At 38.2% G+C, this 18,114-nt stretch overlaps 1 protein-coding gene across 2 annotated transcripts in view; it reads left to right on the top strand.

Annotated features, from left to right (window-relative positions):
• KCNU1 (potassium calcium-activated channel subfamily U member 1) overlaps positions 1-18,114 on the top strand; it is a 136,868-nt gene that overhangs the window by 81,362 nt on the left and 37,392 nt on the right. For both annotated transcript variants that reach the window (XM_087875660.1, XM_034436890.3), the window contains 3 exons: positions 8,322-8,421; positions 13,124-13,348; positions 14,508-14,682. In XM_087875660.1, coding sequence (XP_087731786.1) covers positions 8,322-8,421; positions 13,124-13,348; positions 14,508-14,682 — 500 coding nt within the window. The remainder of the gene's footprint in view (positions 1-8,321; positions 8,422-13,123; positions 13,349-14,507; positions 14,683-18,114) is intronic.

Below are 18,114 nucleotides of genomic sequence, written 5' to 3'. Positions count from 1 at the left end.
TGGCCACATACAATGAAGAGTTGTCAAGAACGTCTTACAACTGACAATGTTATCAGTGGTGATTACTGGTTGTCACAATTTCCCTTTCTGCTTTCTTAAGGGCATTAGGTTTTGTTGTTCTTGATAATGATGTTGCTTTCCTTTTCTGGAGCTTTCAATTTAAGCTCCCAATGCATTTATTTTTGGGGAGAGGCATCCCACACACTTGACTTCAGTTGGACAACAAATAGTAGCACATAAAAAAAAAAGAATGCCAAATTAGAAAGTTAGTATACTTAGAGTTTTCATTCCAGGAATTGGAATCTATTTGATTGGCTTTTGCCTGCTACAAGGGCTGATCTTCAATATTTAAAAACAATTCCAGATCAGAAAGCTATAGAAGGCTATAGACTTTTTTTGGGGGGGGGAAGGGGATTAATGTAGGGAGAAAGAGATGATTGCATTACTAATTTTCTCATGTCATTCCATTTATGTTTTTTCCTCTAAGCGAATGAGGTCTAGTTTGATGGGTGGGGAAAATCTGAAATCACCATAGTAAACTTGGGTTAGAATTTAACATATATATGTGTACCCATAATTGCTGTTGTTGGGATGCATGTTGAAGTCACTGTAAAGGGTGGTGACACCACAAGAAGGGAAGCTGTAGCACTTCATTTCTCCGCACCTTCCGCGCCGACCTAAAGACATGGCTCTTCCACCAACTTCTCTGATCTGCCGCGGATTTTAACTTGGGGATTTGGGGTTTTTAAATTAGTTTTAATATTATTTAATTTTCACTTATTGTCGGGTTGTTCTATTGCTGTGAGCTGCCCTGAGTCCTACGGGAGAAGGGCGGCATATAAATCTGACTAAAATAAAATAAATAAATAAATAAATTTCTTGTTCAATTTTAGTCCAATCAAGTCTTGATCAAAAAGTTGGTAATAATGAGATGATCTATAGCTTCACAATGACTATGTAGGAGATGACCAAGCTGAGCCCAAGGAAGGGGTCAAACGCATAATAAGTGATGTGTCCCTGTGCTCCAGCAAGAGATCTAAGTAGGGGTGAAATGCTACCAGTTCGTGCCTGTTTGCCCGAACCGGTAGTAAAAATGCTACTGGTTCGCCAGAACCGGGAGTAAAAAAATGCTCTAAAAAGTTTTTTTAAAAGTTCCGACGATCACATGGCACAGCTGATCGTCGGAACTTTTTTTCTACTTTTTTTAAGCATTTTTTTTTACTACCAGTTCAGTCGAATATGTAGTAAAAAAATGCTTTAAAAAAGTAAAAAAAGTTCCAATTATCAGCTGTGACAATCAGCTGTGCCGCTCAATCCTCAGAACTTTTTTTTTAAAAAATTAAAGCTTTTTTTTTTTTTACTACCTATTGCCTGAACCAGTATTTTTGTGTAAAGTGTGATAGTTTGTTTTTGAGCTCTCTGTGACTCTGTGAGGTTCCTGCTTGTTGCAAGGGCCATTTTGTGTGAAGTCCAGCTGCTTTTGCATTGTGTGTGAGGCAGTTGTGTAGCTTTTATGTTATCTTTGTGGAAAGTGTGATAGTTGATTTTCGAGATCACATGATCACCAAGCCATGACCACCCAGTCACATGACCACCAAGCCACACCCACTCAGTCACATGACCAGAAAGCCACGCCCACCAAGCCACATCCACAGAACCGGTAGGGAAAATTTTTAAATTTCACCACCAACCCACCTTGAATGCTTTCTTATTCTTGCTTATTTCCCTTGACAACTAGTAGATCAGATTCTTGTTGAGAGCTTAAGCTTGAAATAAATCTTTATACTCATTTCAACTGCTCGAATCTCCTGATTTCCGCAACACTTGACATGCTAGAGATTACAGATATCCTAAACATAACCTTTTCTCTGAGCAATAAAGCAAACTTTATTTGTTTAGATCTCCCTTCTATTTAGAATGAGATATTTAAAATGCAAAGTGTTGGTCTGCTATCTAGAATATGAAATAATCAATTATATTCTGGCTTCACTTTTTACATTATTGTACCACATGTTTTTTCCACTCCTTCAAAACCTGCCTTCTCTTTTAAAAGAGGCATCTGTTTGTTTTCCTCATTCTTAAAGTGCTATAAAACACCCTAAGTTACCATTTTTAAGACTAAGTTTTTGGGTTTAGTCTATTATTAAATCAACTCAAAGTTGTATTAGGCAAAGTAAAAGTAAAGGAGTCCCTGCAGATTTCACTTCCCTACTTGTTGCAAACTATAGAGGGCATTGTTCATCTCTGTTTCAAGGCCATTGAGCCAGTGCTAACCAAAGATATTTCCATTCATGTGGCCAGAAAGATGTTATGGAACACTGTTACCTTCCCACTATTTATCTACTCGCATTTGCATGCTTTCAAACTGGTAGGTTGGCAGGAGCTGAGGTGAGGACAGGGAGCTCATTCCATCATGTAGCGCAGGGAGCTGCAGACCAGAATATCATAATAACAGAGCTGGAAGGATCCTTAGGGATCATCTAGTCCAACCTCCTGCTTGAGACCCTATACCATTTCGGACAAGCAGCTATTCAATTTCTTCTTAAAAGCTTCCAGTGATGGAGCACCCACAACTTTTGAAGGCAAGCCATTGAGAAGAAGAATGCATTGTTAAGGAAAGGACATTGACAGAAGATTCTTGATGCTTAAGTTTATTTGATAGATTAACCATTGCTGAAATATTGCTGCTTGTTTGATTATTAGATTTACCTGTCTGCAAGGGCTTTTCACCAGAGCAGCTGAAATGCTATAAATCTTTTTTTTTAAGAACTATACAAACTGAGGCTCTGCATGCATCTTAATTTATAGTATTTCAATTGATGGCAAGCAAAACCCTTCATTATTATAAATTGAATAGTATTAATTCAGGGTAATGAAGTGGAAATAGAGGAAGAGATGACAGCTTCCCATAAACATAGCATTAAAGTGACATGGAAATGTTATGCACATTTGTAAGTATTTGTGCATTTCATATCAAGTACTGTAGGGTGAAATGAAAACCCATATGACATAACAGTTAAGGGATACTCAAATCCAAGGCTCTCTTCAGCTCTGAAGGTCCTTAGTACTATCATTTTGCTCAGTTTAATCCTTCTGGTGCATTTGCATAGATAAATTACTAGGAATCTCACATATGGGGGGGAGAACAGTATTAAAAGTGAGTATTGTGCAATGGGTTTTTTATAGGGATGTACTGGGATCACCAACTAAAGGAGAGAGGAGAGTTAAGAGGCAAGCCATTATGGAGTCATTCCAGGAGAGGAAACATCATAGACCATACTAGCAAAGCCTTATCTGCTGGTTTACAAGGGAATGCAGCTAGCCTGATGAGATTTTTGTAATATAGGTGACCAGCAATAAAGAAACTGCTTTGGTCTGTTCACAAACTTGTTCAGTTCCTTGTGCCTGATAAGGGTAGATTCAAGCAGCTCTCACTTTGCTTACCACATACAGCTTTAGATCACTCTCTATATGGCTTGGCCAACCTTAAAAAATCAGATCCCTTTTTCCAGATTTGTCTGAAAGCTGGGACAAAGAACTAGCATTACCAGATTGCATTCTCTTTTCAACAACTCTTGATCACATTCTCTCTTCAGCAATCCTGAGAGCATACAGGAGAGTTTTAACCTATACCACAGAAATCCCTCCTCAAAATACTTCAAGATCCTCCCAGCTATTGAACAGACCTTCAGGAGGCTGAAAGTCGGGGTGAGATTCCTTCTTGTTGGAAGGAGACATGTTGTGCAATTTTCTACCTCAATAGTAAAAATTTGCTTAAAAGTGGGGCAAATAAAAATTCTCAATTGCAAAGGGTTGGTCATCCTTGCTATAAAAAATCTAATAGACATAATTAAAGTAGGATGGGGAGACAGAGCAACATTTCAAAGAGGTTTTTTAAACATAATTTTGTATGAGATTTTGCAGCTGCATTCTTCCCCCAAGTTTTTGAAATAGAATCTGACTTTCACTCTAAATAAGTATATCCAAAAATGTTCACCCAGTTGGTTTGAATAGATGGCCATCCATCCTCAGCTTAAACCCTATAAAACAGAGAATGTCAGCCTAGCAAAATAAACTGTCTGATTTGTAATGTGCTTACAATCCAAGGTACAATAACTGTGACAAAGCAGCCCTGTGACATATTCTAGAACACCTTAGCTATTATTACTTTTTAATATATATATAATTTTTTAATTATTTTTTTAACCCCCCCCCAAAAAAAAATCATAAAACACATCTTTTCAAAACGAAGCTTTTGCTCCGGTCACAAATTAAAACAAATCATTAACAAATCTTATTTTCAATTAACACAACTCAATATTTTAAACAAATATTTCCCTCAAATCTATCTATATAACTATACCATTATCCCCCAAAACCTGTTACTTAAATCTTAAATCCTAACCAGTTATCAATTCATTTTTCTCTTTCATTTGCTTAGATGGATATTTTAACAATATAAATCATACAAATATATTAAACAGATTAAACATTCATTAATTATTTAATAATTATTAAATCTAACTTATGCATTTTAACTTAACTATCACTCTCAACATACACCTCATTTTAATTATCCCACCTCTTTTTATTATCTTTGATGTTAAACCAATCATTTCTATTTCTTGACTGTTAATCACAGCATAACCCTTTGTTTTGGTTGTTGAATATAGTATATTTTTATTTTTTGGCCATTGCCAGCATGCCCTTTGTTTGGCTGTTAAACACAGCATATTAATTTTTTGGGGGGGCCGTTACATGGCATCTTCAGGTTTGTCTGGCTGTTGAATACAGCATCTCTATTTTTGTTTTTTGGCTGTTACACGGAATATTAAATTTCGTTTTGGCTGATACCCAACATGACCATTTGTTTGGCTGTTCAATACAGCATATTATAGCTTTTTGGCTGTTAAATACACCATGTTCATAGTTGGTTTAACAATCTCTACTTAAACCTTTCTTTGTTGTTTCCCTCCATCTATGCACTGCTTTTCATTTAATCATATTTTTCTTTATCCTTTTTCATAGCATTCATAACATTTTAACCTTGAGATATGGTTCTTGCTTAAAACATATTTTTAAGTATATTTTTAAATTCCTTTTAACATTTTCAACATTTAATCATATTCACCCTTATTCTTTACCTTAACATGTTACCATTAAAACATAGTTCTTGCATTAAACATATTAATTAGTTTCATTTAACATTTTAATTTCTATAAAAGCTTCCCTTTAATTTATTACAATCATCTTTACTTTATTTTATTTTTAATCACATTATCTTCATTTCCTCGTCTGCAAACATAAATTTCCTTCCATTTTCCAAGTTTTTAATTTTATTCTCCATAAGTCCAATTAAAGCTCTTTTCATATTTTTATTCCAGATATAATGTATCGAATCTCTTTCTTTTGAGGCTGCGCTTAATCCTTCTTCTATTCCTGCGCCAACATTCAAATTATTATTTGTTCAACTGTAGGAGTTCCATTGTAGATTCCTTTTCTTCACCAAAGTCCAGCTGCTTGCAGTCAGGAAAGAAAAATCCTCCTCCACAGTTCAGCAATTTTTTTTTTGTTTTTTTGTTTTTGTAGAGCTCAAAGTTCTCATAACAAAGGGAGGTTACAAAGTTCCTCTTAACGCCAGATGGTGTCTCTCTATAACCACATTTCCCATTAGTCATGCAAGAGTCCATTTTATTTCTTATTATATAACCATCCACTTTATTTTCTTCTTTTAGTTAAAAAAGTACCAATCTTCCTTTTTTTTCCTTAGTCCAATTCAAATTTTTAAGGGTTTAGTCCTTTTACCATATCTCTAAATTAAGTCTCTTAGTTCTTGTTCCAAAATTAGTTGTTTCTCGGGTATTTGTTCTTTAAAGTTACAGTTTAAAAAATTTCCAAAATCCCTTTGTTACTTAGCAGCTGTTTTAGGCTAGGGGTCTTCTAGTTACTAATATAGCTCCAAACATTGTTGCAAGCCTGGGCTGTTGTCACTCACCCGGCTTCAAAAGGCTCCATTTTACTTTGCTTTCCTCCAGCACTTTTCTTGCCCAGTTGTCCCAGCTTTGTGGCAGCTGCCATGGCTGCTGTCCCCCGCCGCCGACTCACAGAGAGTTCCCTCTGACCTCCGAGGAACTTGCCTGTTCCTCTCGGTCTTCTGAGGCACCCTTCTTTTTCCCCTGTCCCTGCAGGACAAGTTTGGTCCGCAGACCCATCGGCGGTGGTTCGTCAGCCAGGGTTTTCGCGGGACTCATCAGAGCCCTCTATTTCCCTGACTGTCTCGCCGTGACATCAACCGGAAGACTATTACTTATTTTGAAGTAATAATAAAAAGGGAACATAATCATCTACTTAACTTGTCTTTTTCCTTTAGGCAATCATGGGGACTGTGTTGGGAAAAAAGAAAGGAAACTGATGATATGGTCAAGAAAAAAAATGACGTCATTCAAAGATGACATCTTAGAAAAAAGCCATTATTGATTGGTAGAAGATCCTTTCCTAAATTTCAAGCCTGAAAACAAGATTTTGCAGTGGATCTTAATGTTTAGCTTGCTGAATAGGTTTGAGCAAAATTGTGGCCACTCAGGAAACTTCCTTGGAAGACTGGATCCTTATCTTGATATGTCTGTTTTTCTCTCCTTCTCATTTCATGTTCCCCAAGACCTCCCACCACAGAAGCTGTATTCATTACAATTGCTCATTGACCTTCCTAGGGCAGTAGATTCTAGACAAGCTCATATTGCTTGTGGAAAATATGGCAGATGGGAAGAGTAGTTAAGGCACCTAGAGATAGATGAGCGCTTTCTGCACCCTCTCCCCCTTTCACTTTCACAATGATATCTGAAGAAAGATGCCTGTATGATGAAGTACATTTCAAGCATTGCCTTGCCTTTTTATTTCTTTGCCCAGGGCTCTGACAGGTGTTCCCTCCAGGGCATAGATGCTTCCTATAACATTTGAGTGAAGGGAGATATCGTCTGTGACAGCTTGTGTACATAGATCATGGTTTTATGATGATGGAAAAGTGTGCACTGATTGATTTGCTGAGCTGGGCTGACTTAAAAAGAACTTGCAACAAGATAGCTTCCCTCGTGCCAAAACACAATTTAATCAACAGCTGACCAATCCATCATCTGGGCAGCAAGGAGGAGGTTGCAAATGCTGGGGAGGTGCCATATGACTAATGGACAAAAATGTCTATTCTTGGCATAAGCGCACTGAGATACACATATTAATTTCTTTCCCCATATTATCTACTATTACCAGATCTTCTCTTTTAAAGAAGCCTGTGTGGAATGGCAAGGAAGATGACCCTAGACTGTTTTCCTTCCTGCTGCTTAAACTTGAATCCTGACATTCTTTTTGACACTTACTTACTAAAGGCTGGGATATTATTTGGTGAGAAGGGAGCTGTCACTCCTTTATGGTTTTACTTAAATATCAGCCATCTGTGGCAGGTGTAACTTGTGTTGATTTTATGATGCACATGCATTTATGAATCCTGGAAATTATTTTTGGCAATAAGGTATTTTGTAGATGTTTATGCACTGCCCCAGAAATGAAGTTTGATGGAAGTAAGAGGAAGTAAAAGGATCCCATTGGGTGGAATTAAGGGCTTGTTTTGTTTCTTGGTTTTTAGGATCATCCTTGCTTGATAACTTTTGACTATATAGCCTCATTGTCAATTATATTCTCAGTCATATCTATTACAGTCATATCTATTACACCTTCTCAAAGTCATATGCACAATACAAAAAATGAATGCTATGTTCTCTGAAACATGTCATTGTCTAGTGCTCGGAAATCAATAAAGAAAGGGTAGAAAGGACACCATGTCAAAAAGAAAGAAACATCTTAGCATGAACCCAAAATTGTCATGAGTTTCTGTCAGTTTGGGATTTTTGTCTTGTTTACCAAAGAACATAATACAAATGCCAAATAACTTACCAGCCAGATAAAATATATTAATCCTTGCTCTGTATTTAATACTTTTAAAAATGTGATCTTGGTGCTCTCCATTCAAGTGTACAGATGTCCTTAAATTAAAGTATACCGAATAAAGGCAGAATTGTCTTGATTGAGATCTCATTCAACAAGTTGATTCATAAATGAGATCAAAGTATTTCACTTTCCTATTTGTATCTTCTAACTATGTCCTTCTCACTTTTGTCTGCCTGTCCTCCTTCCTCTGTTTTTTTCTTTGCATCCAGTTTTATGCCATAAGCCTGTTTTGGTAAAGAAAAAAAAGAACTTCTGTTATTCTTCAGACCTTAGATGCCACCATGTTAGTCACCCTATGACAATCTGTCATTTTGTCCATCCAGACATTCAGAAGAAGGAGAAGAAGAAATTGGTTGTTGCTCATTGGATGCTACAAGAATGTTTCATTGGTGTGAAGCTATCCCTTTTGAAATGGCACTCTTGGTAGGTGATGGACCTAGATGATTAGATTTATTCAGGGCATTACTTTACTTTTTTAAATTACAGAACCTATTTTTAATTAGTAGAAACTATATTTATGTTAAGCCATTTTTGTTTGTATTTGCTTATTAGTTTCTTCCATGCGATTGCCATATTTTTAACTAAGTTTTTTAATGAGGAATTTAACCTCCCCAGTTGCATTTTTCTGCCTCCCTCAAGAAGAAACTAAAGAGTTCTGAGGTTGCCCCTTTACAATGCTTAGATCTACCTTCAATGTATTCTGCACAAATGTCAGAGATTAATAATAATGTGGTATCCTGTCTATCATTAGGCAGAAGCTTGTAACCCCATCTTCTATTTACACATGCAATTATACAGACCATATACTTACTTACCCCAATGTTGAAATAAGATCATTCTAGACAATTTTTGTCTGAGTGGTTGCCAACTTTTCTTTTGCAACAGATAGCAAAAAGCTGTGGACCACTGATAATGGTACACAAAAGTTTGTGTGTTAATTCTTATTTATTTATTTATTGGTTCGATTTATATGCCACCCTTCTCTGGAGACTCAGGCCGGCTTACAATGCATTAAGCAATAGCCTTCATACTTTTGTATATACCTGCTTAGTAGGGCTTTCGCCCCCCCCCAAAAAACGGTGTTCTTTTTTATACAAAGTCAGCTTATTGCCCCCACAAACTGGGTCCTCATTCTTGGTCTTTGAGACAGTGTATAACTTCTAACATTGGTTATGTCTAAAGTAGTGATGGTCACAGTTATTTATTTATTTGGTGTATGGCATATCATATACAAACTAGCAATATATATTAACATTTCAACTAGATTAGTAGAACCCAATAAAATATAAATGTTAAAAAGATCTATGTTCAAATATCAATGTTTAGGCCATCTAACCATTGAAACGCAGCATCATTTATATTTTTTTTTAAAAAATCAGATACTGGACCAGAATATGCCCTCAGTTTACAGCCGGTCATGATGTGATCTACAGTTTGATATGGGACCCCACAGTCACACGGAGTGGAGGATGCTAGGCCCAGGGGTGAAATTCAAAATTTTTCCCTACCGGTTCTGTGGGTATGGCTTGATGGGTGTGGCTTAGTGGGGGGGTCATGTGACCAGGTGGGCATTGCCAACTCGACATCACTCATATCGAGGGGCGCCTCACCCAGCCCCTCCCCTCCCAAGCCCCTTCCTGTCACAAATGGCAGGAAGGGAATTTTCCTGCCTACCATTCTTTCCTCAGTCTGTGTTGAGCTTGAGGAATGGTTGACAGGCAGGAAAATCCCTCTCCCCATTTTCCTGCCTTTCATGAAAACAGCTCCATTCCGAGCCTTCAGCGTTGCAATCCTGGGATACGCTGAAGGTTCATAATAGAGCCTTTTTCGTGAAAGGCAGGAAAATGGGGAGGGGGATTTTCCTGCCTGTCATCCATTCCTCAATCTCAGCACAGACTGGGGAAAGAATGGTAGGCAGGAAAATCCCCCTCCCCATTTTCCTGACGTTCATGAAAAAAGCTCCATTCCGAACCTTCAGTATTGCAATCCTGGGGTACGCTGAATGCTCGGAATACCTCTGCTTCAGCGCAGAATGACTTTTGCCCATCTCTTTCTGGGCGCAGTGCTTCTGCCTGTTAGACCACTTCCTGAAGCTGGCAGCTCCGCAGCCAGCCACTTTGCTTTTTCCTCCTTTTTCCTCATGGGAGGCTTGCGTGGTGGCACCAGCAGCAGGTGGAGGTAGAGGCATGGGGGAGGCAGAGGCAATCCCAATGCACCAGCCCCTTCATCCCACTGTCTCTTGGCTTGCCTGCAGCTACACTGTACAAGTACCAGCACGGGGCATCTGGATTGCCTGCCTCCCCCATGCTGCTTCACAAGCCTCCCGCGAGCCTCCCCAAAAGAGAGAAAAGGCAAAGCAGCTGGCCACGGAGCTGCTGGCTTCAGGGAAATGGCCCAATAAGCAGAAGCACTGCACCCAGAAAGAGAAGGGCAAAAGCAGTATTTGAGCTGCCCCAAGGGGCCAGTGGGCTGCAGAGGCAAAGGCAAGGTCTGGGGTGGCAGACGCGTTCCAGGAGGGAGGGCGGATATCCCAGGGCTGCATATGCAGTGCTGCCACCCCTCTCAGCCCCAGTGCAGTGGCTGCATCTCCCCCAAGGACCGGTCGCCCACCCACTGGCCAGGCCAGCCCGGAAGTGATGCATCTCCCGTCAACGGCTGGATGTGGGACCGGACCTCGGAAGGCAAGCAGGCATGGAGGACCACTGGGAAGGCCGCGTGGAAGGCAGGCAAGCATGGCAGGGCTGCGTGGAAGGGAGAAGGCTGCTGGCTCCCTTCCCCATGGCGGGGCAGCCCTGACATGCTTGCTTGCCTGCCTTCCACTCTGCCTTCCCAATGGTCCCATGGCCAGCTTGCGAAGGCAGGCAAGCACCTGGGCAAGCGGGCGGGGGAGGGGCCAACCAGGGGTGTTTTTTATCGGTTCAGCAAACCATTTAAAATCACCACTACCAGTACACGCAATCCGGTCCAAACCAGTCTAATTTCACCCCTGGCTAGGGCCCATTTATACAGAGAGGAGCCCCAGAAGATGCTGTATGGGGGTGTAAATGCTATTCAGGATTGTCCATTGCTGACATGATAGTTCAAAGCCTAGCACCTTTTTTGTGTGGTCATTTATATGTTTTCCTATGACTTGGGTGTTCAGGTTTACCATGGTCTCAGTAATTTGGCTGATTGGAGATTTTACCAATAAACTCAATAATATAGAAAAATTAACTTATTCTTTAAATTATTCATTGGTGTGCCAAACTCCAAGAAGAAATTTGAAGCATCTTTAGTTTGGGATAAGTTATTTATGTTCAAACCTCTTCCATCAGACTTAATATGCCCATTTGTCTTTGTCTTCAATATAGCAAATTCATCTTTTGTCTCATATTCTGATCAGGCTAGCCCTCCTCCTGTACCCCCAGAATCTATTAAAAGGTTATCAATGAATCACTTCCATTGTTTAGCATCACTTGACAGACTAATAATTGGATTTAAGGCACGTTCCACTAAATACAGCTTGAAATTTCATTATTCAATTTAAACTAATCCAATTAGTTAGAGATGATCATTTAATTTGGCAATGATTCTAATCACTCATCAGTAAAGTTCCCTGACATGAATCTTTTATTTTCCTTCAAAGATAAAATCATCATGAAGAAATGGTTTTATGAATGTTTGCTTGACAGTTCTTGATAGGGAATGTTCCAATCATCTAAAGATTTCTTCCATCACACCTAAGTACAGTCACCTTGTCATGTCACATAGCCAATATGTGACATCAATATATGAAGGGCCTGGTGGCTCAGCAGACTGATAGCATTGTGATTAACACCAGCTATCTGCAATTACTGTAAGTTCAAATCTCGCCAGGCTCAAGGTTGACTCAGCCTTCCATCCTTTCTAAGGTAGGTAAATTGAGGACCCAGTTTGTGGGGGCAATAAGCTGACTTTGTATAAATATACAAAAGTATGAAGGCTATTGCTTAATACATTGTAAGCCGCCCTGAGTCTCCGGAGAAGGGCAGCATATAAATCAAATTAAAAAAAAAAATATGACAAATCACCATTATGCTTTCAGACACAACATGATGTTATTAGGTTCCCAGAAATCTATAACAAAAGGCTATAATAGGCAGAACAGATACAAATAATCTTATAGTGGACCGAAGAATAGTTTAGATTTTTCTAGGAGGTCGGGACATATTTTTTTGCTTTGCAAAGATTATGCTATAAATGATAAGTGCTAAGAGTGCTATGAGTGCTAAGAGCTAATCCATAGGCTAGAACTAGATTTTTGGGGGTGGGGTGCATGCTTTTTTTAAAATTGGTATAGTGACCTCAAGTTTAATAATTTTTCCATGTTAAGTACTTTGGTAAGATCTCATTCAACACGATGAGTCACAAGTGATATCGTTTGATGGGTAAACTGCCAACCTGCTAAACTTGTAAGAGGTGACAGATTCTACTTTATACATAAAACCTTCCCAATCTCAGATGTTTGTTTTCAGTATCAGGAGGACCAAGAGGACTGTGAGAATAGGAACATAGCAGTGGTGGATATACATTCTTATGCATCTCAGGAGCATAATTCACAATGTCTAAATATGATTCAAGACATAGAGCATGAAACTTAAATATTCCCCTTTAGATGTTTAGAGTTTCAGATTTATTTAACATTTTCTTTTCTTTGCCATTCTTTGTGCTAAACATGACGTATCAGGTCTGTATCTCCAGCAATGCAGGTTATCATCTCTCTCTGAAGCTCATGCCCTTCCTTGATGCATTGCAGTAGAGAGAGACATTTCTTTCTTTCTTTCTTTCTTTCTTTTTCTTTCTTTCTTTCTCTTTCTTTCTTTCTTTCTTTCTTTCTCTTTCTTTCTTTCTTTCTTTCTTCCTTCCTTCCTCCCTCCCTCTCTTTCTTTCTTTCCTTCCTTCCTTCCTTTCTTTCTTCCTTTCTGATGAGTATGTCACTTAGTTGAAAGTTTAACCAAAACCCAAGGCTTGTGCAAGGGTTGTATGTTGGTACAATCAATGCATTTTCTGTAAACATTGGTAAAACAATATAACTTTTCCAGTACTTTCAGTTCCATTGCTATTTTGCCAAATTCATTTCCATAGACCTCTGTTTTATCTTCTTTAGAAATCCAAAAAGAAGTTTTTCAGTGACTTGCGTGATCATATTATAGTCTGTGTTTTTGGAGATGCCACTTCAACCATAATTGGATTACGGAACTTTGTGATGCCACTGCGAGGTAGCAACTTTGCATTCAGTGAGTTGAAGGACATCGTCTTTGTTGGCTGCATTGAATACCTTGAGCGGGAATGGGAATTCATCCAAAATTTTCCAAAACTTCACTTACTGAAGGTATGAATGTGTTTTTAGTGGATGGGATGATCATCAGATGGGGCAATAAAGCAAATTTCTTTAGCTGTGTTATGACTGAAGCAAAAACACTGCATTCCTCTCCCTCCCTTGTTTTGGTGAAAAGGTGAGCTTTTTAAAAACAACAACATTATTTTAGTCTCCCTCTCTCTCTCCCTCCCTCCCTCCCACTCCCCATTTACTTGCACTTGGTTGGTTTCATCATCTGGTCTTGGACTGTAATACTGTATGTTTGTTTGTTCATACTTGTCATCTCAAAATACTAGAGAGTCAGAGAAGGCTATGGAAAAGCAAAAGGGAAACTTAACCACTCCATCCAAGCATAGGTTATTTTGTTATCCATCCCATACAGCATACTTCTTAAAGCTGTGCAGATTGTCAAAAGATAATATTGAAGCTTCAATCTCAATACTAACCTTAATGCTGCACTCTCAATTGAAGCTTTCTCTAGACAGAAGAATATATGAGTTCATTTTCCTGGATCCAATTTTCATTTATTGGTAGAGGATAATAGAGTTGAAGAAAGTAGCTTCTTGCCTATTTTCCATATATTTCTTGGGTTTCTGCTTTAAACTAACTGGACTTTTCTAGGAACATCTGCTATTCCAAAATCTAGGAATCTGATTTTTGTTCTGAGGTGCCACAGCTTTTACTGGTTGGATATGTTGCATATTTATATTGTTTGGAGACTATTCTGTCCATTTTTTATCTCAGGAATCCACATGTCTCTTCAAAATGTTATTAGGAATGTTTATATTAAATTGAAACTCAGGTTTCAGTGTTGTTAGTTCTATGGTTCTCATTTTATAAGCCAACCAGGGTAAACTGTAGAGAAGATACAGAAACATGTTTTTTTTTTCTTTTAATGAACCTGTAATCCCTTGCTTCAGGAAGGAGTTGGGATGACTGAATGGAGCTGAGCATTTACTGCCCAGATGTCCTTCCTGAAGCCTATGCAGAGTTCACAGCAGATATTTTCTCTTTGCGCCCAGAGAGAAAAATATCTGATGTTACCAGAATCAAACTCAAAGCCTCCTGATTGTGAGGCAAAAGCTCTACTTCTAGGCTACTATGCCCCTCAGGCATAAAAAAAAATAATAATTTAACATAAACAAACACAAATTCTTACTTTTCTTACTAGGGCAGTGGACTATCTTGTTCAGATCTCAAGGCAGCTGGCATTCAGTACTGCAGCATGTGCGCCGTTCTGTCAGCTAATGTCAGGGATGTCAGTGATCAAACTCTAGTGGATACCAAATCTATCTTGGCTACCCTGAATATACATTTCTTGCAGTTCAAGCAAACTTCATTGACAGGTAAAACATGGGCATGCACTGAAGGATGGAGGATCAAAAGATGTAGTATGGATGATGCCATTGTCTCACTTTACATAGTTGCATCAGATGTTTCAATCATATAAGGGAGAGTTTATGGGATGATGCCACCACAGGTGTGTTTTCATTCTGGCATCATCAGGATTCGCTGTAGGTATAACTGAATGAGAGAGAAAAGCAGGCGAAAGGAGGAGGGGGGAGGGAGGAAGGAAGAAAGAAAGGGAGGAAGGAAGGAGGGAGGGAGACATTTCAGGACATAATTCCTTAATTAGTCTCCACTTACTCACAATTTCCTTTTAACATTTATCTCACCTCTAAATTACATTTGATGAAGGATCTTAATCTATTTATGAACAAAATATATGGGCAATTCCACAAGGGATACTATGAATGGTTTTTAATTTCCAGCACAGCTTGCCCTTCTATTAGAACAAATAGCTGTGTTGACAGCAAAATACAGGGGTTCTCCTGAGCCCCCCACCCATTCTCCTCTATGGTTCCTGACCTTGCACCTCTTTTTCAATGACCCTTAGATCTTGCCCCAGAAAAAGAGAATCAAGGCTGGATTTATATCAGTGCGTCAGATACATAATCTGAAAAATTACCTTATATCCAACATCATTTATTTTTATCATTATAGATTCTTTTCTTCTGTCTTTTCATTTACAGAAGAGTGAAGATTTCTCCTCCTCTTGGGAATGACAATATTAATTAACTGAAAATGAACTGGGGATAGATAACTCACCTAAGTGGTCTGCCCATTTCTTTATTAACATTCAGGAGATTTTACAGCACACCAAGACAGAGATTTAGAAAGAGAGAGAGAGGGAGGGAGGGAGGGAGGGAGGGAGGGAGGGAGAGGGGGAAGAGGGAGGAAAAGGAGAGCGGGGAGAAGGGGAGGGGGAGGGGAGAGGAGAGAGCGCAACACAGAAAATAATTTCATCCAAAGCTAAGGGAGTTGTAAAAAGAAAAGAAAAGAAATGAAGGCAGGCTTTCTCATGGCAATGCAGCAATGCATTTCATATTCAGCAGAAATGCTATCTTTCCCAGGAGCTGGCAGTAGCCAAGGTCCTGCTGTGTCATTCTCATCTTCATTTGTTCTTCATTCATAGTATCATCTGAAAAAAACATCTCCTTGGCAGACCCAGCCTAATTCTTTTCCTTGACAATTGAAAAAAAACTTAAGACATAAAAAATGTTTGAGATAAGCACACTGTGCAAAAAATCCATTTTATCTGATGGTGGAAGAATGATACCTAATAGCTACAGTAAGAGCATAGAAAAAGCAGCTTCTGTTCTTAGTGAAGTAAAGGAATTTGCCTCTAAAGGTGCCATCAAAATGCTTCTGTGGATAATTTACTGTTCACCAATTATACTGTGTTTTTTATCTCTATCTCTCTGTCTCTATCTATATAGATAGATAGTCCTCAATTTACAACCATTTGCTTACATTCAAAGTTACAACAGCCTTGAGAAAAGTGACTTATGAGCATTTTTCACACTTATGACTTGCAGCATTCCTGTGGTCATAGGATCAAACTTCAGATGCTTGGAAACTGGCACAAGTTTACGACAATTGCTGAGTCCTGGGGTCATAATCCCTTTTTGTGATCTTCTGACAAGCAAAGTCAATGGGGAAGCCAGACTGACTTAAAAACTGTGTTACTAAACAACTGCAGTAATTCACTTAACTGTGTCAAGAAAAGTCATAAAAGGGGGTAAAACTCACTTAACAAATATCTTGCTTAGCAACAGAAATGTTGGCCTTAATTATGGTCATTAGTTGAGGACTACCTGTACTCTTTAATTCTCTGTTTACCTATCTATCTATCTATCTGTCTGTCTGTCTATCTATCTATCTATCTATCTATCTATCTATCTATCTATCTATCTATCTATCATCTTTTTCTCTGTCTTTCTATCATCTATCTATCTATCTATCTATCTATCTATCTATCTATCTATCTATCATCTTTTTCTCTGTCTTTCTATCATCTATCTATCTATCTATCTATCTATCTATCTATCTATCTATCTATCTATCATCTTTTTCTCTGTCTTTCTATCATCTATCTATCTATCTATCTATCTATCTATCTATCTATCTATCTATCTAACTATCTATCTATCTATCTATCTATCATCTCAACTATCTAGATTAACATAAACATGTACATGGATGAAGGAAAGGATGGAGGATGGGAAAATCTTAAAAATAACTTAAATCATGTTCAGGCATCAGAAGAAAAACATGATGTGTACTTTTTGTGTAAAAAATAGTCCATAATGTCTCCTGTACAGAAAGTTAAATTAAGATATGAAGGTTAACAAAGGTAGACAATTCCAATTCTCAAATGTTGAATCTAGCATTTTACTTTTGGAAAGGGGAAACAAATTTAGGTTATGCCTACTTTCCAGGTAGTGAGTTTCATAAAGTATATTAGGACTTTCATATAAATAAATACACACTATTAATATGCTTTTTAAGTTAGAAGGTTCTTGTTTCTCTTTTTTAAAATAATAATAATAAAGACAATTAAAAATGTGCCTTTTAAATGCAATGCTTCTCAGTTGCTGACAGACCAGTTTTTGAGTTGTTTTGACATACTGCCACCTTCTGTTCCCATTTAGTTGTTATTTTAAACTTTGCAATAGTAGATAAAGTCTCTTCGTTTCATATCTAAAACTTTGCCAAAACTGGAATGGAGATGAGGTTGTCATGAATGTGATGTAAGATTCAGAGTTTAACTCTCTTGAATAGTTCTAGAGGGGGGAAAGCCTAGCAGGAAATGTTGGGTTTACACTGAAGATAATAGTAATTAAATGAGAATATTTTCCACCTAAGAAATTTACATTAGGTTATACGGAACCCTGAAAGAAGCTTGTGCCTATCTAAGGTTTAACCCATAGGTAGGAAATGGGAGGGGGGATTGCACAAATTGTCAATTATCAGATTTGTATCTAAAGGAAATAGTGGAAGGTAAGATTAAAGTATTGACTCTCCAGGTCAGAAGTTTGGAAACTTTATCCTTCCTCTCCTTTTTATAGGCTGTGCTACTAGAACTGAGTTGTTTGAGGGAAAAAAGGTTGTAACAAGAAGCACCTGAGAGAGGAAGTTAAGAATTTAAAGCTAATATCCTTCTATCACAGCATTCTCTGGCCAGATGCTACAGTAACAAGATTCAGACAGCTACCTCTTGGGACCAATGATCAAATGCAGACTATACCTGAAAAGGTTTCTGGCTTTTACAAAAATTTTTACAAAAACTTTCTAGAAAAAAAAGGCCAGTGATACAGCCAAACTTGTAACAAAATACAAAATACATGACCACAATTAAGCCCAAAATTTCTGTTGCTAAGTGAATGATTTGTTAAGTGAGTTTTGCCCCATTTTATGATCTTTCTTGCCAGGTT

This window comes from Pantherophis guttatus, chromosome 9 (assembly GCF_059756535.1).
Source record: "Pantherophis guttatus breed Tessera chromosome 9, ASM5975653v1, whole genome shotgun sequence".
NCBI lineage: Eukaryota > Metazoa > Chordata > Lepidosauria > Squamata > Colubridae > Pantherophis > Pantherophis guttatus.
Note: the sequence above shows the minus strand (reverse complement) of the source record. Positions and strands in the feature narration are given on the sequence as shown.